Source organism: Bos indicus, chromosome 15 (genome assembly GCF_029378745.1).
Source record: "Bos indicus isolate NIAB-ARS_2022 breed Sahiwal x Tharparkar chromosome 15, NIAB-ARS_B.indTharparkar_mat_pri_1.0, whole genome shotgun sequence".
NCBI classification, from domain to species: domain Eukaryota; kingdom Metazoa; phylum Chordata; class Mammalia; order Artiodactyla; family Bovidae; genus Bos; species Bos indicus.
In genome coordinates this window covers 46537034-46563510 of record NC_091774.1, presented here as the reverse complement: position 1 = coordinate 46563510, position 26477 = coordinate 46537034, and the positions used below count along the sequence as shown (strand labels likewise).

Genomic DNA, 26477 nt, shown 5'->3' with positions numbered 1-26477 from the left:
TTTCCAAATTACAAAGTGTATCTTGTGGGTTCTGTAAATGCTGCCACTCCCCGTCTCCCAATTTGTGCCTCTAGCCTGGGCCATTATCAGCCAGAGAGAAATGAATTTTGCAGTGCTTCTGTTCATATCAGGCCTTCCTTCCTTGAGCTTTAATTAGAATTAAAGCACTGATTCATTGGACCTTTCTATACTTTTATGTTTTTTGTTTCTCCCTTTTTTTTTCATTAATTCATGAGCACACATGTGTGCATGTTTCTGAGCTCAGTTCAAGTGGACTCAGCTGCTTCTAAGATAATGAATGATACAGCACCTGCCTTTATCCATCACTGCTTCAGTTCAGGCCATTCCCTCACCCAATCTTTTGCCAGGTCCTCCTCATTCTTTAGCCTCTCTTTAATCACTTATTTTTCCCGAAAATTCAGAAACTGCTGCTTAAGTTTTAACTTTTTTCTTTCAATTTTAAGCAGATGAAAAAAATATTTTTAATGTTCTGATTATAAAAAGAATATGCTCAATAAAAATTATTGCAGAAGTAAAACAAAAGAAATAAAATACAAGAATTTTTATATTTCTCATAAAAAGAACGTACCCAAAAGAAAGTTTTACACATATGAAATGTAAGAGCACATTATTCACAATTAAAAAAAACAAACTGGAAACAATCTTTATGTCCATCAACAGTGGAATAGATAAATATTCACACAAAAGAATATCATGCAGCAATCAAAGGAACCAGAAGAACATACAACAAAACAAATAATTCAGCAACTTAATATTAAGTGAAAAAAAGAACCCTAAAGATTATGTATCATGGTACTTCATTTATAAGGTTAAAAACTCAGATAAATTTTTTTTAATTGGCGGATAATTGTTTTATAATGTTGTGTTGGTTTCTGCTGTACAACAATGGGAATTAGACATAATTATACATATATGACCCTCCCTCCCTGCTCTCATTCCACCCCTCTAGGTCATCACTGAGCACCAGGCTGGGCTCCCTATGTTATGCAGTGGCTTCCCACTAGTTGTCTATTTCCCACATGATAGTATATATATGTCAATACTACTTTCTTAATTAGTCCCATCCTTTCCTTCCCTCATTGTGTCCACAAGTCTGTTTTGTATGTCTGTCCCTGTTTTGGGGATGCAAATAGGGATTTTTTAAAAATAAAAAGTACGGAACACTTTTATAAGAAATAGGAATAACTTTTATAAGGTTAAAAATTCAGATAAAATCTTTTTAGAGGAATACTTGTGGATTCAGTAAAACTTTATAAAATAGAGCAAAAGAAATGATGGACATAGGATCTGGAATAACCAGTTACTACACTGAAGGGAATTAGAGAGAAGGATAATGTATTGAATGATTATTCAATATTAATACTTAATTTTCTGAATTATATTATTATTAATTATTTGGGTCTTAGTCATATTATATTAGAACTGGAAAGGAATTGAAATATCATATAATTTAATCCCATATTGATTTTATAAGTGAGGATTCTTATTGCCAACAACAAATGATGGCAAATCTAACACAATTTGTAAAGTTTAAAAATAAAATAAAATTTAAAATTAAAAAAAAAATGAATAACAAAACCACTGCCTGCAGGCACCTATCCAATATCTTTTCTCCTTTGACAAGCAGTCTTTCAGTTCTAATTCTTTTTGACTATCCTTTTGCATTTGTCACTATTGAGTACCTCTCATTTCTTAAATCTTTTCCTTCTTATATTTATGACACATCACTCTGGCCAGATTCCCTTTACAGATCTTGGATTTTTATTAATTTTGTCATTCCATCTTTCAAGTTGGTTTTAATCAGGATGTTTCCAAATGAATAAATATAATTTCATAGCTAGAAGTCCCATAAACGCAATATCAAGCAATAATGGAGATAGAGAGTAACGAAAGTGTGTTGTCTTAGACTGTGTGTTTCGTGAAGGCCCCTAGAGAGCTGACGGTTCTGTTGGGAATGAACTGTCAATGTTGGGTACAAGCTAAGTGCACCAAGGCTGATTAGCAAAACATTTCAGATGCAAGGAATATCCAGTGCTAATGATTAGAGGTTGAATGCACTTTTCATTTTTGAGGAAGAAAAGGAAAATCGTTGTGGCTAGAATATAATGAATGTAGACCTCCCAGACATTTTAATAAAAAAGCTCAGTGTGAGTTAATTAGAAAATTACAGAGATTAAAACATTAGTTAGATAATATAATCAATAAGATTTCTTTAGACCTTGAAATTAATTTTTTTTTAATTGTGATTTTGTGTTCATGCAGCTTTTCTTGTGGCTCAGCTGATAAAGAATCCGCCTGCAATGCAGGAGACCCAGGTTTGATCCCTGGGTTGGGAAGATCCCCTGGAGAAGGCGACGGCTTCCCACCCCAGTATTCTGGCCTGGAGAATTCCTTGGACTGTATAGTCCATGGGGTTGCAAAGAATTGGACATGATTGAGCGATTTTCCCTACTTAAAGCTCATGCAAATTTCCAAGTTTAATTTTCCATTTAATCATTGTCTTTCTCCTAAAAGGAAGGCATGACCACGCAGTTTTCCACAGTGGCTGCACCAATTTACATTCCCATCAACAGTGTAGGAGGATTCCTTTTTCTCCACACCACCTCCAGGATTTGTTATTTGTAGACTTTTTAATAATGGCCATCTTGACCAGTGTGAGGTGACGTCTCATAGTTTTGATTTGCATTTTCCAAATAACTAGCAATGTTGGGTATCTTTTCAGGTGCCAATTGGCCAACTGACTGGTAGCACTAGTGGTAAAGAATCCACCTGCAAGAGTGGATGCAAGAGACACAGGTTCAATCCCCAGATCAAGAAGATCCCCTGGAGTAGGAAATGGCAACCTGCTCCAGTATTCTCGCTTGGAAAATTCCATGAACAGAGGAGCCTGGTGGGCTACAGTCCGTAGCCCTGTGCTCAGTTGGACACGACTGAACACACACACACAGTGAGAGTGACTGTCTTCTTTGGAGGAATGTCTGTTTAGGTCTTCTGCTCATTTTTTGATTTTTTTTTTTTTTTTGTTGTTGTTATTGAGTTGGTTGAGCTGTTTGTGTGTTTTGGAAATTAAGCTCTTGCTTTCATCATTTGCAAGTATTTTTTCCAGTCCATAGGTTTTCATGTTGTTCATGGTTTCCTCTGCTGTGCAAAAGTTTGTAAAATATTCCTTCTTTATTTAGCTTTTGAAAGAGTTACCTCTTAAAAGAGTTATATTTGTGTTATCTTGTAAATTTCAAGTTTTTTAAGAAAGGCATTAAGTTACTCATATTTTGAGGTTCTGGGCACAGTGTTTTCATAGGGTAAGCATTCAGTGAATATTTGTAGAGAAGAAAATCTTCTGAGGTAAACAAGGCAAGGAAAGAAAAGAGTAAAGCTAGTAGAGCTATTGTTGTCTATCACAGTGTTCAAAGTACCTTTTAAAAATGTCAAAAATCATTGCCTCTGAATGTTGACTATCTTCCAGCCAGTTTGCTCAGAGCTCCCTTCACATCCTTGTTCCTCAGGCTGTAAATTATGGGGTTCAACATTGAAGTCATAACTGAATAGAACAGAGACATGACCTTATCCCTTTCATTCATTGTCTTGGAATTGGGTCTCATGTAGGCAAATATTCCAGAGCCATAGTAGAGAACCACAACAGTGAGATGGGAGCTACAGGTAGAGAACACCTTGAGCCTCCCCTCGCCTGACTGCATCCGAATCACAGTGGAGATAATACGCCAATAAGAGACCAGGATGAGAGAGACAGGAGCTAGGAGAACAATCACACCCATTGAAAAGAGGGCCATTTCAGCATTGTAGGTGTCTGCAGAAGCCAGCTTCAGGAGTGCAGGAGGTTCACAAAAATAGTGATTAATTATGTTCTGTCCCTGGTAGGGGAGACAGAGTGTAAATGCACTGTCCACGGAACACACAAATGCCCCACTGATCCAGGACACTATGGCCAACTGACACAAACCCTCTGGGTCATGAGAGTAGAATAGTGTAGGGGCCTGCAGACTGCCACATAATGGTCATAGGACACCATCGCCAGAAGAGCACACTCTGTACACCCTGCTAGGAGGAAGACAACTATCTGTAGTGAGCACCCAGCAAAGGAAATGGTTTTCTTTTTTACAAGGAAGTGGGCCAACATCTGGGGAACGATGCTTGTAGAGAAACAAAGATCAACAAAGGACAAGTTTTTGAGGAAAAAGTACATGGGCATGTGAAGTCGAGGGTCAGTTTGGATAAGGATTATTATGAGCAGGTTTCCAAAAACAGAGAGAAGGTAAATGATCAGGAAAACACAGAACAGCAGGATTTGGATCTTTGGATCCTGTGAAAGTCCCAGCAAGGTAAATTCAAGCACAAAAGTTTGGTTTCCTTCTCCCATTGATGTTTGTCCCTGTTTACCTGTCATCAGAAGGAGAGTAGATGCATTCTGAATGTTTGATTTCACAAGCTTTATAAACAAGTGCAATGTTAACAAGTGTACCTTGGGGACTATTTGCTTCCAGCTGCTTCCTACAGTGTGCCAGTTAGCATTAGAATGCATATTGTCATTTCCACCAATTTATATAGCTTTTTAAGCCCAGTTTTCCTTGCTTGATCCACTTGGTAGTCTGAGTATCACAGTCTATACATTTTTCTGAGAACTCCCGACAAGGTAATTTACATATTGCTAAATTACTGTGAAATATGTTACAGATATTGCCTTTGTTTTGATTTCATTTTTTCACCTCAAGAAATATTTTGTACTTGCGAGACTCAGCAGTCTAAGAATGAGGTGAATTTGTTTAGTCAATAACAACTACTTGCTTTTTATATTTCAAAATTTAAAAATAGGGGTCAATGTCAAATTTGACCATAATACTCCCAAAACATGACTTGGGAGTTCAAGCAGATAAATCATTGTTATTAGTTCTTGCATTTTTCCACTGTATTTTTATAAAGAAGCTTAAGCAGCAATCCAAACAGGACAAGGAAGAAAAGAGGAAGTTATAACCATGGACTATAACCCTGACCTTTGTACAAATATTTCATATGATAAGGAGGAAAAGTAGTATGAAAAATTGTAAAATTCAGAAATGTTCTATAAAGAGATTTTAGCACTGAGAGCCTTGTTCCAGTAAATGAAGCCAGGACCAAGCAACAACTTGAACTTCTGAACTGAATATTGCACAGCCTTGTCATACAATTTCAGCTCATCTTGGACCTCAGGTTTAGCCATGGTGGACAGTTCTGACTCCCCTGGCACTACAGACAATTTACCTCAGGAATCCCCTGCCTATCTTTCAGCATTCTGCCCACAGTGTTGGAAGCATGGGCAAGTTAATGTCCCAGAGGCAACCTTTAACCAATGGGCAATGGGGATTGATGAATAAATGCACCAGACATTTCTGGGAGGCAGCCTGTATGCTTCTTAGAAGTTGAGCTCTATATAGTTAAGCCCCCATTGTTTATTACTCCTACTTTTATTATTATTTCCCCTAAAGAGCTTTTTTTAGAGTTTTTTTTTTTTTCCTAATCACCATCCCTCATGAAATCATCCCTGAGATCAGTTTTCAAATAAACTGTCTGTACCCAAGCTCTTTTCTCAGGCTCTGCTTTCAAGGACCTAAATTAAGAGAGAAAGTACAGAATCTGATATGGAATCCTAATGGAGGCAACATGCATAGGCTGCCTTTTGCAGCCAGGGAGTCCCAGCTGTGCCTGCCGATAATAGATAACACTTCTTGGGTGCTAGCAGGGCCAACACGCATTAAGGTCAGTTTGAGTCTGGTGCCACTGGTGACCATACAATTACCATAAATTTACCTTTAACACTCAGATTACTGGATTAGACTTGCAATTTAGAAGGTTTTGTGAGAGATATAGGAGCCTAACTATTGTGTCAAGGATCTTGTATGCTGGGTACTAGAACATGCTTTTGAGTTGTGGTGCTAGAGAAGATTCTTGAGAGTCCCTTGGACTGCAAGATCAAACCAGTCAATCCTGAAGGAAATTAACCCCGAATATTCATTGAAAGGACTGATACTGAAGCTGAAGTTCCAATAGTTTGGCCACCAGGTGCAAAGAGCTGATTCACTGGAAAAGACCCTGGTGCTGGGAAAGATTGAAGGCAGGAAGAGAAGGTGGTGATAGAGGATGAGATGGTTGGATGGCATGACTGACTCAATGGATATGAGTTTGAGAAAACTCCAGGAGACAGTGAAGGACAAGGAAGCCTGGTGTGCTGAGTCCATGGGGTCACAAAAAGTAGGCCATGACTTGGTGACTGAACAACAGCAGAGCCTGCTACTACTAACACTACTACTAATAATGAAAGAAACCCAATGTTAACTTATAGATTTAAATTACTGAAAATCCACTTTAGGGCTGGCTTCAGGTGAGGTTCTAGCCAAACCCTCAACATGTTTCCTTATAGTCTTCCACATAGTCCTCATCCTAGCAACTATGAGGAATGCATGATTTCTTGCTCTCATCTAATCATAAAAGTAAAGTTTCTTTGCAACAGCTTTCTCATCAAAGGTACTGAGATAAAGTCTGATGTGGAATAGAGTCAGATTCCCTGCAAAAATATGTATCCACAAAAGAAATCAGGAAATTTTGAGCAAAGAAAACAGGATATGAAACAAGACAACCAACAAATAACCAATTCACTTGTATATTTTCCATTTTATTTTATAATACATGCCAGACTCTAATGCAAAAAATATGATAAATAGAACACAAACAGTGACAAAAAATAATGGAAAAGAAAGTACAAATAATTTCTTTTTGGTCTTGGAATGAGGAAAAAAAAATAATTATGATACCAAATCCATTAGCCATGAAGAAATAGGCATCTGATCACGTTTGTTACCTTATTTATTCAACAGGTAATTATCAAGTGTCACTTTCTAAAATCAAATTCCTCAAGAAATCAACATTACTTTTAAAGAATCATCAACAAAGGCAAGAAGCTTCTTTTCTGTCTTTTGGAAGTGTCAAAACAATTTGAATTTCTTTTCCTATATTTGATTTTGGTTTTGCCTTCATTTATCATAGCCAAATTCATTGAAACATCCTTTATATTAAAATGCACACACACACACACACAAACAGCCTTTCTTTGGTCTTACTGTCCTTTCTAGCCATTGCCTAATTTTTCTCTTCATTTTGCTTTGAAACTTTCTAATCATTCTTTCAGCCAAATATATTCATGACTGAAAGTTCCCATTCATTTACCCTTTTAAATTATTTTCATATAATTCCTACTCCTGTGATTCTACTGAAAAACTACTATTCCAAACTCTCCCATAATTTGATGCACATCTAACATGACCCTTTTGGGTGCATTCTTCACTTCTCTGTTTTGGGCACTGTTTGGCACTCTTCCTCCTTGAAACTCTTGCCCATTGGGTTCTGTTAAATCTAAATATAATTTCCTGAATCTGAAGTCTGTATTAATTTGATGTTGTCTCATATATATTTCAGCTGTTAGGTTAAGTTGGAGAAAAAGCAGAACAAATGCCAAAGTTTCTTATTACAGCCAGAGCCTCCACAAATCTTGGTCTCTTTTCTCTACTTTTTCCTTGTGTCTTTCCAATACTCCCATCATAGCTAGGGAAATATTATTCCCCCTGCCCTCACCCGACTAAGGTCAACTTCACCACTCAGGATTTTCTCTCTGACTGTATCACAGAGCACTTAAAATGTCAACATAAATAGGTTCAGCTGCTCACCTCTTCACATCCCTATATCCATGTAATAATCCACCCTTTCCTCTCAGCAGAAGAGGTGTCTTAGCTATAATAAGGGGATTCCCTTATGCTTGTAACATCAAATATTTCTTCTCTGGCTATTTTTCCAACTTAACCTCTTCTTTTTTCCTTTTACCTTCCCCATCTTTTGTGCTACTGATTTCTCCTTCTAACAAAGGAATTTTATCTCCTTACTCTCCTCTCTAAGCTTCTCGAGATAATATTTTTAATCTCTCCAATATATCTATTTTGCACAATTCAGAGAGACCCTTCAATGCTCAAGTATATTAATTGTGCTTTTGATTATCTTATGTGATCCCTCAGTCATGTGTACAACTATGGATACTCTTAAAGCCATACTCTCCCTTGCCTTCTCTTAGACCTTTTTTCTCCCAATGACATCTCCTTTTCTTTTCCTTATCATACTTTTCTTTTGCCCATAATTTAGTATTGGCATTTTCCTCTTTTCTTCACTTTCTGAGCCTATACACTCTAAGCAATATCTCACCTATTCTTCTGACTTCAGCTATCATTTAACTGTTGATGGCTTCTAAATCTCTATAAGCAACTGAGTCATTTTCTTTCAAAGTTCTGATTTACATATGAAACTTCCTACTGAACCTCACTGACAATTTCCTTTTATATATAATAGAAATAATAATAACAATAGTAATTACTATAATTATGATGTTACAGTGATGGACTAAATCTTGTGGACAGACAACTTGATTTGGATCTGAGCTCTATAGATCATATTGAGCAAGTTATTTATGCCACATAAGCTTTAGTTTCTGTATCTATAAGATAAGGATATTAGTATCTATTACAAAAATTAAATTATTTATAAAAACACAGTTATTGTTTGGTGTACATTATGGTTTAATTATCTAGAATAATAGTAAATATTCATGACTTAATGCACACATATGGACCAATTACTTCACATGCATTTTCTTGTTTAACTTTTAATTTAAGATAGCCAGATTTGAAACTATGATCTTTTTTTCCCCATAAACACTCCTTTCTTTCCCTTATATTGGCACAACTACTGAGACAGATTTTCAGATTGAAAATTGGAATCATTTTCTCTTAATTGTTTTCCTTTTTTTTCCTTTCCATCAAGTGGACAATTTAAATAGTCACTGATTTTATCTCAGGAGATCTCAAATCTCCCTCCTCCTCCCAAATGCTAGTATCACCAATCTGTTTTCTGACCTCATAGTGTCTACTTATTATACCTCTCTGACTTCTCTGCCTCCTGTATTGCTCTTTCAAATAATAGAGCTATCTTCAGAAAATGCTAATTGGATCATTTTCAACTCCCCATTAAACCAATTCAATAATTCTTCATTGTTTATAGGCTTAAATCCAATGTATAATCAGGTTCTAGAACATCTCTGCTTGACTGGGCGATGTCTGCAAGAGATGACTGGGTCATCTCTCCTTGCTCACTAACTCTTACCCATGACGTCCATACCTAAAGGTACATGCCTTTGCCTGCACCCTTTCCTCTATGGAACTTCACTTCTTGCTTGATCAAGGAGATAAACTCCTCGTCATTCTCCATTATCCTCCTCTAACGGCTTCACCCAAGCTTCCATGCACTCCATTAAGCTGAGTTGCTATTTTCCATTTCTCTGCTTCTCTAGGTTTTATCCTGACAACTATTAATACATCTTTTCTATCACATAATATATATTTGCTTTCAAGTCACTCTGATTTTTTCTGTTTTGAAGAGAAATACCATCAGCTATTTTACCCCACTGCTTGACACAGATAAATTTTTCAATAAATATCTGTTGGATAAATCAATATGTGCATGTTTAACCCATGTGCATATTATCACATATACAAATTTACATATATTTACACTCATATACCTAAACATGAATACTCACAAAACTAGGAACAACAAAATGAATTAATATCTATTAGCAATATCTATTAGCATTTGGTACCCACAGAAATGATCAGCAAGAAAAATAAGGCATGCTCACCTGGGCTTGAGAGTAGGTAAAGTTGCAAAAACAATAGATTTTTTTCTTCCTTCCTTGAGTTCAAGAAGAAGCAAAGATTATAAATTGGACAAACCCTTTACTTTCCATATGAGTTGTGACAGAGATGATAGAGCAAGGTTTTTGGTCTTGTGGTAGCAAAAGTCCTCAAGTAGCTGTTGTATTCATCTCCAGATCCAAGAACTTACAAAATTAAAATAAAAAAACAGGTTTCCTGTAACTTTATACCTGTGATAGTAGGAAAAGTACGAGGGGATGAGAACACAGAGTCAGCCAAGGACAGGGGGTATGTGGCAGGCTCCAGCTGTTGGAAGATAAGGTCAGTGTGGGAGATTATCATCCTACAGATTTCAAGGCAAAATCCTAATTTTTTTTTTTTTTTCAGTGTAGAATCTGATTCATACAGGCATGTTGAAAGGATTTCAATGCTGTGTTTTATGTAAGGAGAGTTAAAGAGAAGCCCTCCACAAAAAGAAGAAAAAGAGAAAGAGACAAAGGAAGAGAGGAAGTGAGGAAGGAAGGGAAGGAGAGAGAAAGGTAGGTGGCACTGAAGAGAAAAAGCCAAGTCTCTCCAAACCGCAAAAATGCCTAAAGAGAGGCAGCCTCCTTGACACATTCTGTAGTCTCACCTGCTGGGCTGAGCATGAAGCAATGGAGTCAGTGGAGAGGGCATCAAGGGCTGAATATAGGACAGTGAAATCTGCTGTTTGAAGATCAAAATCCCATTTGGCATTTCTCACTGGATTTTTATTTCCCCACCCTAAATCTTTGCCAACCACTAGTCTCAAAGACCTGAACCTAAATTCTCTAAGGGCTTGAACAGTAGCATTTCCTGGGAGGAAGTCATTAAAATTAAGGTCCTGAGAGCTGAAGTAAACAATGCATTCCCATGAGTCTGACTTTGTAAGATATTCTGAAGCTGCTGATATTATGTTTGTAGTCACAGATTGGAATCTTTGTGTCTCCCCTGATTTCAAATTCTATTTAACAGAGACCAAACTTTAAATGGACATGTAGAATACAACATAAGTACATGTGTTATTTAACCCAGTACTTCCATTCCTAGATACCCAACAGAAATTAAAGCCTTTGCTTATACAAAAGCTTGTAACTGTTCTTATCAGCTTTATTCAAGCTAGTCAAAAGCTTGGAAAAAACCCAACTGTGTATCAATAGATGAATGCAAAAATAAACTGGTGTATCCTTATGGAGCACCCATTTAACAGAATAGTACTCAGCAGAAAATAGAAAATAATACAGTATTGATAATTGCAACATCATGGTTGAATCTCAAAAACATTGTGCTGAACAAATGAACCTAGACTGGCTTAAAGTGAAAGAATTGGGGGAAAAAATTGTAAACTTTTTGAAGCAATCAGAGGCCAGAGGTCACAAGACCACAAAATAGTCAAAAATAAAAGTTGAGATCTCCAAGAAAAGATTAACCAAGCTGATTGCCAGTGGCAGAGCCACTATCATTTCATGTGCATGTGAAAAGAATGTGTATTAGATGGACTATTCTTTTTATATCTATTAAGTTCATTAAGTCAAATGTGTTATTTAAGGCCAATATTTATTTACTGATTTTCATAAATCAGTATGAATAATTTGTACATTGATGTTAGTGGGGTACTAAAGTTTCTACTATTATTGTATTACTGTCAATTCCTTCCTTTATGTCTGTTCATTTTTGCTTATATATTTAGGTGCTCCTAATATAACTCCTATGTTGGGTTTACAATATATCCTCTTGGATCTTCTCTTTATGACAATAAAATGACTTCCATTTAAGTTGTTGCTGCCTTTGTTTTAAAGTCTATTTTGTTTCATGTGAGTATTGTAATACCAGCTTTCTGTTTCCATTTGCATGAAATATCTTTATCCCCATGACTTTACTTTCAGTCTTTGTATGTATATGTGAGAAGAGTCTCTCATAGGTAGAACATAGATGGGTCTGTATTTTTTATGCATTAATTCATCCTATGTCTTTTGATTGGAGCATTTCATTGTTTCACATTTAAAGTGGTTATTGATATGTATGTACTTTATTTCCATTTTGTTAAATTTTCTGGTTGTTTTTGTAGTTCTTCACTAGTTTTTCTTCTCTTGGTCTCTTCCTTGTGGTTTGATTTTTTTTTTTTTTCTTAGTGTTTTGTGTGGGTTCCTTTGCCTTTATTTTTGGTGTATCTGCTGTAGGTTTGTGATTGGTGATTGCTATTAGGTTCATGAATATACATTGTTGTTGTTCGCTCATTAAGTCATACCCAACTCTTGGCAACCCCACAGTCTGCAGCATACCAGGCTCCCCTGTCCTTCACTATCTCCTGGAGTTTGCTCAGATTCATGTTCATTGAGTCAGTGATGCTTATCTAACCATCTCATCCTCTGCTGCCCCTTCTCCTTTTGCCTTTAATCTTCCCCAGCATCAGGGTCTTTGCCAGTGAGTCACCTCTTCATATCAGGTGGCCAAAGTACTGGAGCTTCAGTTTCAAGCATCAGTCCCTCCAATGAATATTCAGGGTTGATTTTGTTTAGGATCGATTGGTTGGATCTCCTTGCAGTCTATGAACTGTTGTCCGCAAACTGATGTCTCAACTTTTCACTATGTTGTCTAGGCTTGTCCTAGCTTTTGTTCCAAGGAGCAAGCATCTTTTAATTTCATGGCTGCAGTCACCTATATATCAGTTTATTTTAAGCTGATAATCACTTAACTTTGAATGCATTCTAAAAGCACTACATTTTTACTCTTCCTAGTGTTACCTGTTTTTAACATCATATTTTACATCTTTTTGTGTGTGTATATCCCTTTACTGCTTATTGTAGTTATAATTTTACTATTTTCGTCTCTTAACCTTCATAGTATTTTTATTAAGTGGCTTATCGACCACCAGTGAATCTCTACCAGTGAGATTTTTTTTCTTCTGTGTATTTCCTTATTTCTAGTGATTTTTTTTCCACTTAAATATTTGCTAACATTTCATGTAAGGCCAATTTAGTAGTAATTATCTTTTTTACTTTTTGCTTGTCTGAGAAACTCGTTTATCTCTCCCTCAATTCTGAATGATAATCTTACCAAGTAGAGTATTCTTGGTGGTAATTTTTTTTTCTTTTCAGTACTTTAAACATATCATGCCACTCTCTTCTGGCCTGCAGCTTCTGCTAAAAAATCAGCTGATTTTTCAGTCATCACTGATATCCGTCTTATCAATATTTCCTTGTATGTAACTAGTTGTTTTTCTTTTCTCCCTTTAAATTTCTCTCTTTATCTTTAACTTTTGCCATTTTAATTATGATATGTCTTCTGTGGTTCATTTCAAGTTTACCTTGTTTGGGACTCTCTGTGATTCCTGGACCTAGATATGCTTCCTTCCCCAGGTTAAAGAAGTTTTTAATCATTAGTGTTTCCAATAAGTTGATCTCCCTTTCACTATCTCTTATGCTTCTGGGACTCCTAAAATGTAAATGTTAGTATGCTTGATTATATGACTTCAGGGATCTTTACTTAAAATATTTTTTTCCATTAGGCTACTCTGTCTGGATGAGCTCCATTGCTTTGTCCTATAGCTCACAGACTTGTGCTTCTTCTTCATCCATTTAGCTGCTGAACCTCTATATTTTTCAGTTCAGTTTTAGCTTTTGTTTGGTACTTTCTTATATTTTCTTTCTTTGTTGACGTTCTGATTGTGTTCATCCATTCTTCTTCATTTTGACAACCATTACTTTGAACTCTCATCAGACAGGTTGTTTATCTCTGCTTAATTAAAGTCTTTCTGGAAATCAAGGGACTTCCTGTATGTGGGCCCAGCATGTGCCCCACCTGCTGTGGCAGGGTTGCAGCTGCAGTGTAGGTGTGGGTGAAGCTCTCTCCCTCAGGCTGGTTGGGACAGGCAACTGTTGCTACAGAGATAAGCAGGGCTCTCAGTGAGGGACACACCCAAGCTCTAGCAGATTTCCAGTGGAGTGCCAAAGTGGCCCCTAGCATTAGCAAGATAGGATGGATAAGCTCACCAAAGTGGGGCTTCCCAGAGAGGATTCACCGATTTCCTGCTTCTCTGACAGACACTTTAAGATTAGTAAATGAGGCTCCTTCTCTTTTGTTCTAAGCATTTTTCCAACTGGTGTTTCTGTGTATGTGTCGAGTTAAAGGGTAAGTGAATCTAAGTCCTTTAAGAGAGAGCTCTTCATCTCCTGCAGTTCTAGGGCTTTTCTGGATATAATCCCTATTCGTTTTCAGGCCCAGACATTTAGAGGGCTTGTCTCTCCTGTGCAGGATCTAAGGGCTAGGGACACCTTGGCAGGACAGCTGGAGCCACAGTGAGCATGGGCCTGGGGCATGATGTGCCATTGTTGTAGCCATGCGTTCTGGGAAACAAACTCACTCAGGACAGTGAGTTTATCAGTGCAGATAGAGCAGTGCAGTTTTTTACACCAGCGGGCCCAAAAAGAGTCTCCTCTTAGCTAAGGACCTCGACCAGTTTTTGCGAAAACCTTATATACCCTAAGTGTACATGCTCAAACCCACCTCCCCAGATTCTCTGAAACTAGTCTGAACAAAAGAAAAGAAAGATACAATCAAAGTTAACCCATGATTCATGTGTCATAAGCCTAGATAGTTAAATAGTGGACATTTTTCACTAGGCCTGTGGTCATACCCCCATAAGCATAATGGGATTTAAGACTTTGTTGTGTTACAGAGAGAATTAGCATATTCTTTTAGGCACCAGAGAGTCTAGGTACAAGCCCCGAGGCCCCTGCATCCAGGGGGTCTGGTTTTCCATTGGTATGTCGTTTCCATAGGTACTGGGCATATAGCTCAAAGTCCACAGTCCAGCCCAAGATGGAGTCCTGCTTTAAAGATGGAGCCTGTTCTGTCTGTTTCCTCCTTCACCATGGTTGTCCTGGTGGGCATGGGTTTAGCGGTCCCAGGGCACTCTTTCTCAGGACCTCCTTGGAGGGACAGCTGGTATGGGCCAGGAGTCTGGAGTGTCCTGGGAAGCCTTAGAAGGTTAGTTAGAATGCCTGTACCATTCTCCCATCCACACTATCAAGGTGGAGGAGGAATGCAAAAATGGTGATTTTTAGTGCCTCTGAGAGAGAGGCACTCTGAGAGAGAATTTCAGCAGTTTTACAGCGTTTGCACATGCTGTAGGGTTAGTATATGAATTTCTTTCACATATAGATTAGATTTCCTTTAAACTGCTGGGTTTTTTCTTTCTTGTGCCCCAGGACAGTCTGTTCACAGTTCCCTCGTTGATATCCCTCCTTATTGCATGCCAGGGCCATGGAAAAGAAATGCAAAAAAGCAAAATGGCTGTCTGGGGAGGCCTTACAAATCCGTGTGAAAAGAAGAGAAGCAAAAAGCAAAGGAAAAAAGGAAAGATATAAGCATCTGAATGCAGAGTTCCAAAGAATAGCAAGAAGAGATAAGAAAGCCTTCTTCAGTGATCAATGCAAAGAAATAGAGGAAAACAACAAATGGGAAAGACTAGAGATCTCTTCAAGAAAATTAGATATACCAAGGGAATATTTCATGCAAAGATGGGCTCGATAAAGGCCAGAAACGGTATGGACCTAACAGAAGCAGAAGATATTAAGAAGAGGTGGCAAGAATACACAGAAGAACTGTACAAAAAAGAGCTTCACGACCCAGATAATCACGATGGTGTGATCACTGACCTAGAGCCAGACATCCTGGAATGTGAAGTCAAGTGGGCCTTAGAAAGCATCACTACGAACAAAGCTAGTGGAGGTGATGGAATTCCAGTTGAGCTATTCCAAATCCTGAAAGATGATGCTGTGAAAGTGCTGCACTCAATATGCCAGCAAATTTGGAAACCTCAGCAGTGGCCACAGGACTGAAAAGGTCAGTTTTCACTCCAATCCCAAAGAAGGGCAATGCCAAAGAATGCTCAAACTACTGCACAATTGCACTCATCTCACATGCTAGAAAAGTAATGCTTAAAATTCTCCAAGCCAGGCTTCAACAATATGTGAACCATGAACTTCCTGATGTTCAAACTGGTTATAGAAAAGGCAGAGGAACCAGAGATCATGGAAAAGCAAGAGAGTTCCAAAAAAAAAAAAAATCTATTTCTGCTTTATTGACTATGCCAAAGCCTTTGACTGTGTGGATCACAATAAACTGTGGAAAATTCTTCAAGAGATGGGCATACCAGACCACCTGACCTGCCTCTTGAGAAATCTGTATGCAGGTCAGGAAGCAACAGTTAGAATTGGACATGGAACAACAGACTGGTCCCAAATAGGAAAAGGAGGACGTCAAGGCTGTATATTGTCACCCTGGTTATTTAACTTATATGCAGAGTACATCATGAGAAACGCTGGGCTGGAAGAAGCACAAGCTGGAATCAAGATTGCTGGGAGAAATATCAATAACCTCAGATATGCAGATGACACCACTCTTATGGCAGAAAGTGAAGAGACTCTTGATGAAAGTGAAAAAGGAGAGTGAAAAAGTTGGCGTAAAGCTCAACATTCAGAAAACAAAGATCATGGCATCTGGTCCCATCACTCCATGGGAAATAGGTGGGGAAACAGTGTCAGACTGTTTCAAAAAACTCCTGGTGATTATTTCCTTATTTTATTGTGGAACAAATTAAGTTAGTGCTTCTTAGTCATGCACCAATATTTTCCACTCTCAACAGCATACAAGGCCATCCCTGCAAAGCTCCTTCTACTCGTTTTCCGGAATCTCTGCTGCCCTAATCTTTTCAGCCCCAGTTTTAATGCCTTTAATGTCCCCTGTTATCTAATGCTACCAAAACATTTGACTTACCTGAAAAAGAACTGACATTAACGGTAGCATATATCTTCACCCACTCCAGTGACTTAAGGATCTGGTCCCTGAGAAATCCATCAGGCCAAACAGTGTTACTCTTAGCACTAACCACAGAAACTGATCAGTATATAGGTATATTACTTCATTTTCCTGGATACTCGGCCAGCAGTATTGAAATTTAAGATCAAATGAAGCTGGGATGGAGATGTTGGGCAATGGTATGAGGGCAATCATTCTGAGAAGTATATATATATATATATATATATATATATATATATATATATATATATGTACTAAATCAATACATTGTACATTTGAAACTTACAGAATATTATATGTCAAATATACCTCAATAAAGCCGGAAGAAGTCAAATGAGTCTTACTCAACAGGACCATCTGACTTTTGCTCATATGGAGCTAGTTTCAGACTGAAATTTTAGAGTATTTAAAAATTATTATTATTACTAATTAATATTAAGTCAGGCCTCTTAATATTATATTGCAGTAAAGATTTATGCAAGAAAGCAGTTAAGAACAGGGTCCATTTTACCCTGAAGCTCAGGCTGAGAACTTGTAGTGTTTTGACTGTTATTTCTATTGGGGCATGATGCAAAGAAGATAACTGGAGGTGACTGCAAATGAGAAATAGCAAGCCCTCTCTGAATTCTTAAAGTGCCAGAAGTTTTGAGTTTTAATTATCAAAAAGTGAGCATATCTCCAAGCCTTGATTTCCTAGCAAGTTTCGACAAGCTTAAAGAAGTTTTCCCTGGAAATTCCCCATGCCAAGGACAGCTGCAGCTTGCATGAATATGGGCCAAGTTGAGACAACTCAAACACACACACACAAAAAACACACAGCTGCTGGGAAAGGAGTAAAAGAAGTAGAATTGGGGTTGAAGAAAGTGCATGGAAGCCTATTGGCACACAACACATTCATTCAGAGCTACATCTTCCTTTTGTTTTGTTCATTTATAAAAATCCCTGCCTCAGAGAAAGAAGTATAATGCAAAATGAGAAGCTATAGAAATGAGAGAGACTCTCCTTTGTGACTTTTCAAAATTAGCAATAGTTGAAGCAGAGGTGCAAAATATTAACTCTAATCATAACAGTAAATGCTTCCAAGATCATTAATCTGGTCAGACAGACATTTGTACTAAACCAATAGGGACAGAATGAAGGGACAAAATAGGTAATTAAATTGTTCATCCCACTAGGGGATTGTAAGTAGAAAGATATGGGTGGTGGTGGTGGTTTAGTCGCTAAGTTGTGTCTGACTCTGGCGACCCCGTGGACAGTAGCCTTCCAGGCTCCTCTATCCATGGGATTCTCCAGGCAAGAATACTGGAGTGAAAGATATGGGAGACCCCTATAAGTTAACGATTACTCGAGAAAGTAGGTTTGCTTAGCCACAAAACCAAGCAGGCTTTGCTTAGCAAAAAAATCATACAACAGAAGCACGGAACATGCCCCCAAGCAATAAAACAATGGTGGCATGAGACCCACATTCTGCTCACGAAGTTAATGATCCTTAAGACATACTCCCGACACACATAAAAAACAATAATTTGTGGATCTAACTTGACAATGTATGGACAAGAAAACTTCCCTGCTCAACCTGAAGGAGAAACTAATAATGAAAACATGATGTCTACTCAAGAAAGACAAAGAAGGTCTTCTCCCTCCCCCTACTTTTCCTTTGATTATAAAAAGGATTTGATTGTAGCCCACTAAGTTCTAGGGGTGTGGTATTTCTCACCCACCAGCTTGTAAGCCTTCAGTTCAGTTCAGTCACTCAGTCGTGTCTGACTCTGAGACCCCATGAATCGCAGCACGCCAGGCCTCCCTGTCCATCACCAACTCCCAGAGCTCACCCAGACTCACGTCCATCGAGTCAGTGATGCCATCCAGCCATCTCATCCTCTGTCGTCCCCTTCTTCTCCTGCCCTCAATCCCTCCCAGCATCAGAGTCTTTTCCAATGAGTCAATTCTTCGCATGAGGTGACCAAAGTACTGGAGTTTCAGCTTTAGCATCATTCCTTCCAATGAACACCCAGGACTGATCTTCTTTAGGATGGACTGGTTGGATCTCCTTGCAGTCCAAGGGACTCTCAAGAGTCTTCTCCAACACCACAGTTCAAAATCATCAATTCTTCAGCACTCAGCTTTCTTCACAGTCCAACTCTCACATCCATACATGACCACAGGAAAAACCATAGCCTTGACTAGACGGACCTTTGTTGGCAAAGTAATGTCTGTGCTTTTGAATATGCTATCTAGGCTTATCCTAATTCAACTAGCAAGTAATCACACAGGGACTTAAGGTCAGATCAGTCTGAATACAATTCAACCCATTCTCTTATTTACTAGCTAGATGGATCTTAAATCCCCAAATTGAACTTTATTCAACAGATAAAGAGATGCAATTGACAAAGTTTTAAATCAGGGGTAAGATAACACTTCTAGTTTTGCCCCAGTTGCCCCACCCCCACCCCGTCCCATCCCCTCAGCAGCAGGTGAGTAGGTGTGGGCTGGCACTGATTTGTATTACTACACCCCACATTATTCAGACACATGTAAAAAAAAATCAAGCTAGCTGCTTGACTCACAAAAGACAGCCATATTTCTAACCTGCCAGAGCAATCTCCCATCCCAAGGTCTGACTGATCTAGAAGACCTAGGATTCATACCTGTGAGTATCCTCTTGCCCAGGGGCCCATAATGGGGTTAGCTTTCCCTTTACCCATGTGGAAGATGGGAGCTCAGCTGACTAAGAAAGGTCTGTAGTATGTATGAGAGTCGTCTTGTTCCTGGTCTTTGCTTTCCTTCTTGATTTGACTCCGTCTCTGTCTTTCTCTTGTATATATGTATGTGTGGGTCCCTTTTCTCATCATTCTCTATTGCTCTATTATGATTGCTCTCTGACTCGCTCCTGTCACTCTTTCTGTCTTTGTCTTTTTTGACTTACAGTTTGTTAAGGTCCTGCTTTAGACACATTTCAGAGTTCTTTGCTCAAATTTAGGAATCCTGGGAAAGTGTCCTCATTGAGGACTCCAGGTCTGAGCTATCTCTGAAAATGTGAACAGTCTACAGAGGACACACAAAGACCAAAGTACATGTACAACTTGGGTCAGCCTGAACTCAACAGAGAATATAGTGTGAGGCAGAGGGAAGGTCTCTGGATAGGCTCGAGCTGGGTGGGACTCATGGCTTAGCCAGAAACTAGCCTACCTCTAAGTCCAAGATTTGCCATCTGTGAAATGGAGAGACAGGTTAGACAATCTCTAAGTAATTTCCCATGAAAGTTGGAATCTCCTAAAGACTGTGTAAGAACTCTTCTGTCTTTAAATTCACTGAAGCCTGGGTCCATATTTTGGCTATCATTGTCACTGGAACTGAGTAATACTGGCTTCTGCTCCCATTATGTTCTACTATGTCCTCTACTGTATCTATTTTTGTCTTAAAATACACAGGTAAATCAGATCTGTGTCCATGTCTTCCACCAGCCACTGAGCACTTGAGGAATGGGATTTTGTCTTATTAGTCTTGCTTAAAAATAGCTTTTTATCTAAGTAAAATGAATGAATTGAATAAATAAATGACAATAATTTCTGTATTCTCTGGGTTTCTATACCACACTATAAAATAATTGCATTCAAGCTTAATCACATTCATGCCATGGTTATATGTGCCATTTTTCATAAATCTCTTGAGGACAAGAAAGATATCCCATTTCTCCTTTATTCCCCATTATCTACCACAGCTCCACAGAATATATTGAACAAATACTTATTTTTAAATGAAATAGTGAATATTTCTCCTGGCAGGGCCCACCCAGGGTTCCTTAGATCCTGGGAAACTAGGGTGGTGGTGGGGTATATAGGCTAGAGAAGAATCTAGTAGTCACCCATATGGAAGCACTGTGTGTAAATATTTAATAGTGGATAAGGTTACCCCACAGCCTAACAGCTGTATATCAGCTCTGTATAAATAGAGCCTGCTAATCCTTTCTCTGAGCATATTTTCCCTGCCTGATTGCATCTGCTGCTGCTGCTGCTGCTGCTAAGTCGCTTCTGTCGTGTCCAACTCTGTGTGACCCCATAGACGGCAGCCCACCAGGCTCCCCAGTCCCTGAGATTCTCCAGGCAAGAACACTGGAGTGGGTTGCCATTGCCTTATCCAATGCATGAAAGTGAAAAGTGAAAGCGAAGCTGCTCAGTCGTGTCCGACTCGCAGCGACCCCAGGGACTGCAGCCTAAGGGGCTCCTCTGTCCATGGGATTTTCAAGGCAAGAGTACTGGAGTGGGTTGCCATTGCCTTCTCCCTGATTGCATCTATTTTTTGTTAATTTGACTGTTATCTATATGCTGATGATTCCTTAATCTAAATCTTCAGCCCAGACAGGTTTCTGGTATGCAGGACCGTGTAAGCAGCCTAATAGCAGGCATCTTCACTTAGATGTTAATGTGGTAGCTAAGGGCATTTATTCTACAGCCAGGCTTTCATAGAACCTTGAACAAGTTACATCTCTGAATAATCACCCATAAAATAAAGATATAATAATACTTAACTGAAGAGGTAAGTTTGTTATCAGTATTAAATTAAACAATATAGGGACTTTCCTTGTGGTCCAGTGGTTAAGACTCTGTTTCCACTGCAGGGGGCATGGGTTCAATCCCTGGTCAGAAACTAAGATCCCACATGCTGTGTGTCATGGCAAAAATAAATTAAAATAAAAACAAAATAGCAAAAAAGCATGTAAAGTATGTAGAAGAATGTTTGGAAAATACAAAGAGCACATGTTAACCATTATGTTAATCTCAAACTCAGTCTGTTAAAATTAAACCAGTCATCTTCCTCCAGCCTCAGATCTGCTCCATACCTTGTAGTCTCCTACAAGGCATTGGGCATTTCAATAAAATGCCCAATTAAGTATAAACCTAGGAATCACCTGCAAAACCTTCATTTCCACAAACAATAAAAAAAAGTTCTGCTATTTATTTAAAACTCTTAAATATGTTTTGATTCTATCTTTTTCTCTGTCCTTCCTAACACAGTTCTACTTCTTGTCCTAATCATTAGCCTCTCTTTTCTCTCTCTCAGGTGCACATTTTTCTTATATATCTAATAGGCTAAATAACAGTCCTCCCCCTCCCAAAATATCCATGCTCTAATTCCTGGAACCTGTAAACTTTATATGGCAAAAGGGACTTGCAGAGGTGGTTAAATTAAGAATATTGGGATAATATCCTGAATTATCCAAGAAAGCCCTAAATTCAGTCACCTAAGAGAAAAGGCAGATGGAATTTTTACTACAGAAAGGGAGAAAGCAATGTGACCACAGAAGCAGAAACTGGAATAATGAAGTCACAAGTCAAGGAGTGCCAATGGAAGGCAGAAAAGATAAGGAATGGATTCTCCCCTGGAGCTGGTTCCCAAAAAAACTATAAGTCCTGCCATGCATTGATTTTAGCCCCGTGAGACAGACTCAATATAGAATTCTGGACCCAGAACTATGAGACAAAAATTTTTTTTTTTTGCTGTTTTAAGCCACTAATTTTATGGTAATTTTTAAATAGCAGCAATGGGAAATTAAGACAATCTCCTTCATCAAAAATTTCTCCCTCCCTATAGGATTGTTCCTACCAAGTGCTTTGCTAAATCCAACACCTAAAATAAATTTTCTTAACCACATGACCCGTTCCTGTGATAGTCCCTTTACTCTGCTTATACTGAGAGCAAAAAATATTGAAAGACTTAGCTGATCATCTCATCTCAAATTTTTTCTTTATGCACTTTCATTAAGCTTTTCCCCCTACCAATGGAAATGGCTTTTATCAAGGTCATCAACAAATTTCTTCTGATAGGACACAATGATTAATTCACTATCTTTATCCTCCTTATGCCCCAGAAGCACTTAATATGGTTGACCACATCTTTCTTTTAGAAACACTTCCTTCTCCAGGATTCAGTGAATTCATATATGCCTCATTCCCCACCTCCTTTGCTTCCTTTTAGTCTCCTCTTACCTCTCATCTAAGTGCTGGAATGCTACTCACCTTCTTTCTTCTCTATCTATACTTTTTTCCTAACCAAGCTTACCAGTCCCATGCCTTTAAATACTAAATATGGGCAACTCTCTGGTCAATATCTCCAAACTGGACCCACTCCTTTAAAGGTATGTCCACTTTAGTCTACTTACCACCTCCACCTGCCTACCTAATTGATACTGTAAATTAAATAAGATGTCCAATCTGTTTATATAATAAACTGACCATCTCAGGGCATGACACCAGAATTAATCTATTTATTCATGTCAGAATCTTAGAAGTCATCTATATTAGTTTTTAATCTCTGCACAACAAATTAACAAAAAATTAGTGGCTTAAAACAACACCAATTTATTATTTTAAAGTTTCCATGGGTTAGAGGTCCATGTAAGAGTTAGATAAGTCTTTTGGGCAAGATTGCAAAAGGCTGCAATTAAAGTGTTTTCCATGCTCCTTATCTCATCTGGAGCTCAGGGTCTTCTTTGAACTTCATTTAGGTTGTTAGAAAAATTGAGCTTCCTTCAGATTATGACTTAAGTTCTCATTTTCTTGCTGTCTATCAGGCCAGAATCACTCTCAGACCCTAGGAATATTACCCAAACGGGCAGTTCAACACACTCTCTTCCAGCTCAGCAAGAGCACACCTACTGCTGCTTCTTACCACTTTTAAGCGCTTACCTGATTAAGTCAAAGCCATTCAGAATAACCCTCCCCCCTTTTTTCACATGAGCTGTGCTGTGCTTAGTTGCTCAGTTGTGTCCAGCTCTTTGTGATTCCATGGACTGTAGCCTGGCAGGCTTCTCTGTCCATGGGGATTCTCCAGGCAAGAATACTGGAGTGGATTGCCATGCCCTCCTCCAAGGGGTCTTCCCAACCCAGGGATCGAACCCAGGTCTCCCACTTTGCCGGCAGATTCTTTACCGTTTGAGCCACATAAGGTAACATAATTTCAGAAGTCATATCCCATCATATTTATAGAACCTGCCCAAACTAAGGGGAAAGGGACTATATAGGACATGAACACAAGAGAGGGTGAGGTGGACTCTATCTTAGCATCTTAGAAACCTGTCTACTACATTATCCTTGAGTTTTCACGTTTCTTCACACCTATAATGAATTCATCAATAATTCCAGATGGCTATGTCTATAAGATAAACTCTATATATGACTATTGCTCATTATCTTACTTGTTAAAAAACTTAGTCAAGCTACCATCTTTTTTAGATCATTTTAAGTCTCTTAGTTGTTACCACTGCCTCCTTGTGGTAGCTCGATTCTCTGTCCTCATCCAGAAGACAGAATGATCTTCCTAAAGCTCAAGGATGTAATGTCATTCTCATGTTTAAAATGCTCCAATTGCTTCCCACAACACATAGAAGAAACCCAAAATCTTTATCATGACCTAAAAGGTAGAACACGAATCACAACTTTCTATCATCTACTACTCTTTCCTGTTTTTCAATTTTGCGCCAACAACAGTGGCCTTTATTTTGTCCCTCAAAACATCCGACTGGTTTCTGTTTCAAGCTTTTGCATTTGCTATTTCCTATTCCTGGAAGGTTCTCCAAGTTCTTCACATTCCTCTTATCTTCTTTCAGGTTTAAACTTAACTGTTGCATCTCCTGGCTTCTCTGATGGCTCAGCAGTAAAGAATCTGCCTAGTAATGCAGGAGATGCAGGTTTGATCCCTGGGTTGGAAAGATCCCTTAGGGAAGGAAATGGCAACCCACTCCAGTATTCTTGCCTGGGAACTCCCACGGACAAAGGAGCCTGGTGGGCTACAGTCCATGGGGTCACAAAAGAGTAAGACACAATTTAGGGACTGAACAGCAACAACATTGCACCTTCAGAGTAGTCTTTCCTAAACATCCCCTATCCCCTGGCTCCTAGTAATGTTTCACCACACCATATTCAATCATCTTTAGAGCAGAAAAATCACATTAAGATTTTTATTTTCTTGATATTGTCTTTCTTACACATATCCCAATATCCTACCTTGCCCCGGAATGAAATTTCTTTGTGGAAAGGTATTCTGTCATGCTCGTAACCAAATACCCAGCACATGGATCATTGCATGGTGTATGGTGAGTGCTACACAGTTATTTGATGTACCTTTTGGCACTGAAAGTAAGAAAGAAATAAGTAAATTATTAGGGGACATTTTTCAGAAATGTGGGGCAAAAGAAGCAAAAGTTAGGGGTTTTTTTGACAATTATAATTGTTTTAAAAATCATTCTGATGTGTCTTGAAGTGTACACAATGAGGAGTAACACATTATCCATTGGAAATACTGGAAGAATCACGGTTTTGGGATTTGAAAAACTTGTGTTTGACTTTTCATTCTTCCCTAAAAAAAAAAAAAAATGTAAACTTGGAAATCTTACTGTCTCATTCTTGGCTTTCTTACTTATAAATGAGATAATATTTAATTTGTTATTAAAAATAAATGCAATACAGGCTTCCCTGGTGGTCCAGTGGCTAAGACTCCATACTCCCAATGCAGGGGGCAAGGTTCAATCCCTGGTCAGGGAACTAGATTCCACATGCCCCTACTAAGACCCAGCACATTCAAATAAATAAATAAATAATAAATATTTTTAAAAATAAATAAATGCAATAAATTTTGCAAAGGATCCACTAAAGTTTTCAGAATGTAAATGATGCTCAATACATAACAATTTAATTAATAGCCTGTTTAATTTTAGTGTTCTCTATTTAACAGAGGAAAATAATTGAAGATATAATAATAATTGAATATAAAAATAATTGAAGATATAATAGATAGCGATAGTAAAAAGGCAGAACAGAAGTATAATAAGGATTGTGAAAGTTGAGAGCTAGGTAGTGTCTCAGAGAGAGAGATTTCCTCCTCTATCCCTCTTAAGTTCTTATGGATGGAATAATAGTAAAATTGACACAAGACTGAGTAACAGGAGAAAAAGAAACTAATTTAATTTGTGTATATGAAGGTCTCATGGAAATGGGATCTAAGAAGTGGCCAAAGCAGGTAGCTTTTACACTTTTTAAACAAAGAAAGATTAAATTTGTGAGAAATTGACAAGAAAAAGAAAATTAGGCTTTGGGTGTTCAGTTAGCAAAGAACTTAAACAGATTTGGGGCAGTAAATTTAAAAAGTAACATGGTTTGTTTCCACAAACTTTTCAGCCCAAATTCCCCATCTCTGGCAATATCTTCAGATGCAGGGAATGCACCTTTCCCATGAGAGATTTATTTCCTGCTTTCAGGGGGATGGGGAAAGGAGGGTCAGAATGTCTCACTTGCACTGGTGGTTTCTTAAGTAACTTTAACTCAAAACAATCCATATGCCATTGTTAAATATTTGGGGGTCGTCTGCCCTGAGCTCCAACAGTAGCATCACACCTTCTGAGGAAAATCAAAAGAGTTATATTTTTTGGGACCCCAGGGGCTGTAGCCCACCAGGCTACTCTGTTCATGGGATCTTCCTGGCAGGAATACCAAAGTGGGTTGCCATGTGCTCCTCCAGGACATCTTCCCGATACCAGGGATCAGATCCAGGTCTCCTGTGTCTCCTGCACTGAAGCCTGATTCTTTACCACTGAGCCACCAGGGAAGCCTGGAATGCAGGTTAAATAGCCCCACAGCTCTGAGAAACATCCCTTCTGTAAGGACTATGTATCATAGGCACAAAGTTGGGGGCCCAAGCATTTTGTTTTTGTTTCTAAGCACGGCAGTCTCTGATCTCCTCTTCTTTCACTCACTTTTCTTAAACCGCCTCATATGTGTTTTTCCATCATTCCTGTGATCATCCATAATTATCTCTCCATTTCAGGTCATCATTTCCCAGATGCACAGAATGGAAAGCACACTGAAGGCATGCCTTCTTCAC

General features: G+C 38.4%; 1 protein-coding gene across 1 annotated transcript in view; it reads right to left on the bottom strand.

The window, feature by feature from the left end:
• Positions 1 to 2841: 2841 nt before the first annotated feature.
• LOC139187147 (olfactory receptor 10A5-like) overlaps positions 2842 to 26477 on the bottom strand; it is a 122881-nt gene continuing 99245 nt past the window's right edge. The window contains exon 2 of the mRNA XM_070803151.1: positions 2842 to 3885. Within this exon, the coding sequence (XP_070659252.1) occupies positions 3474 to 3885 (412 nt within the window). The 3' untranslated portion in view covers positions 2842 to 3473. The remainder of the gene's footprint in view (positions 3886 to 26477) is intronic.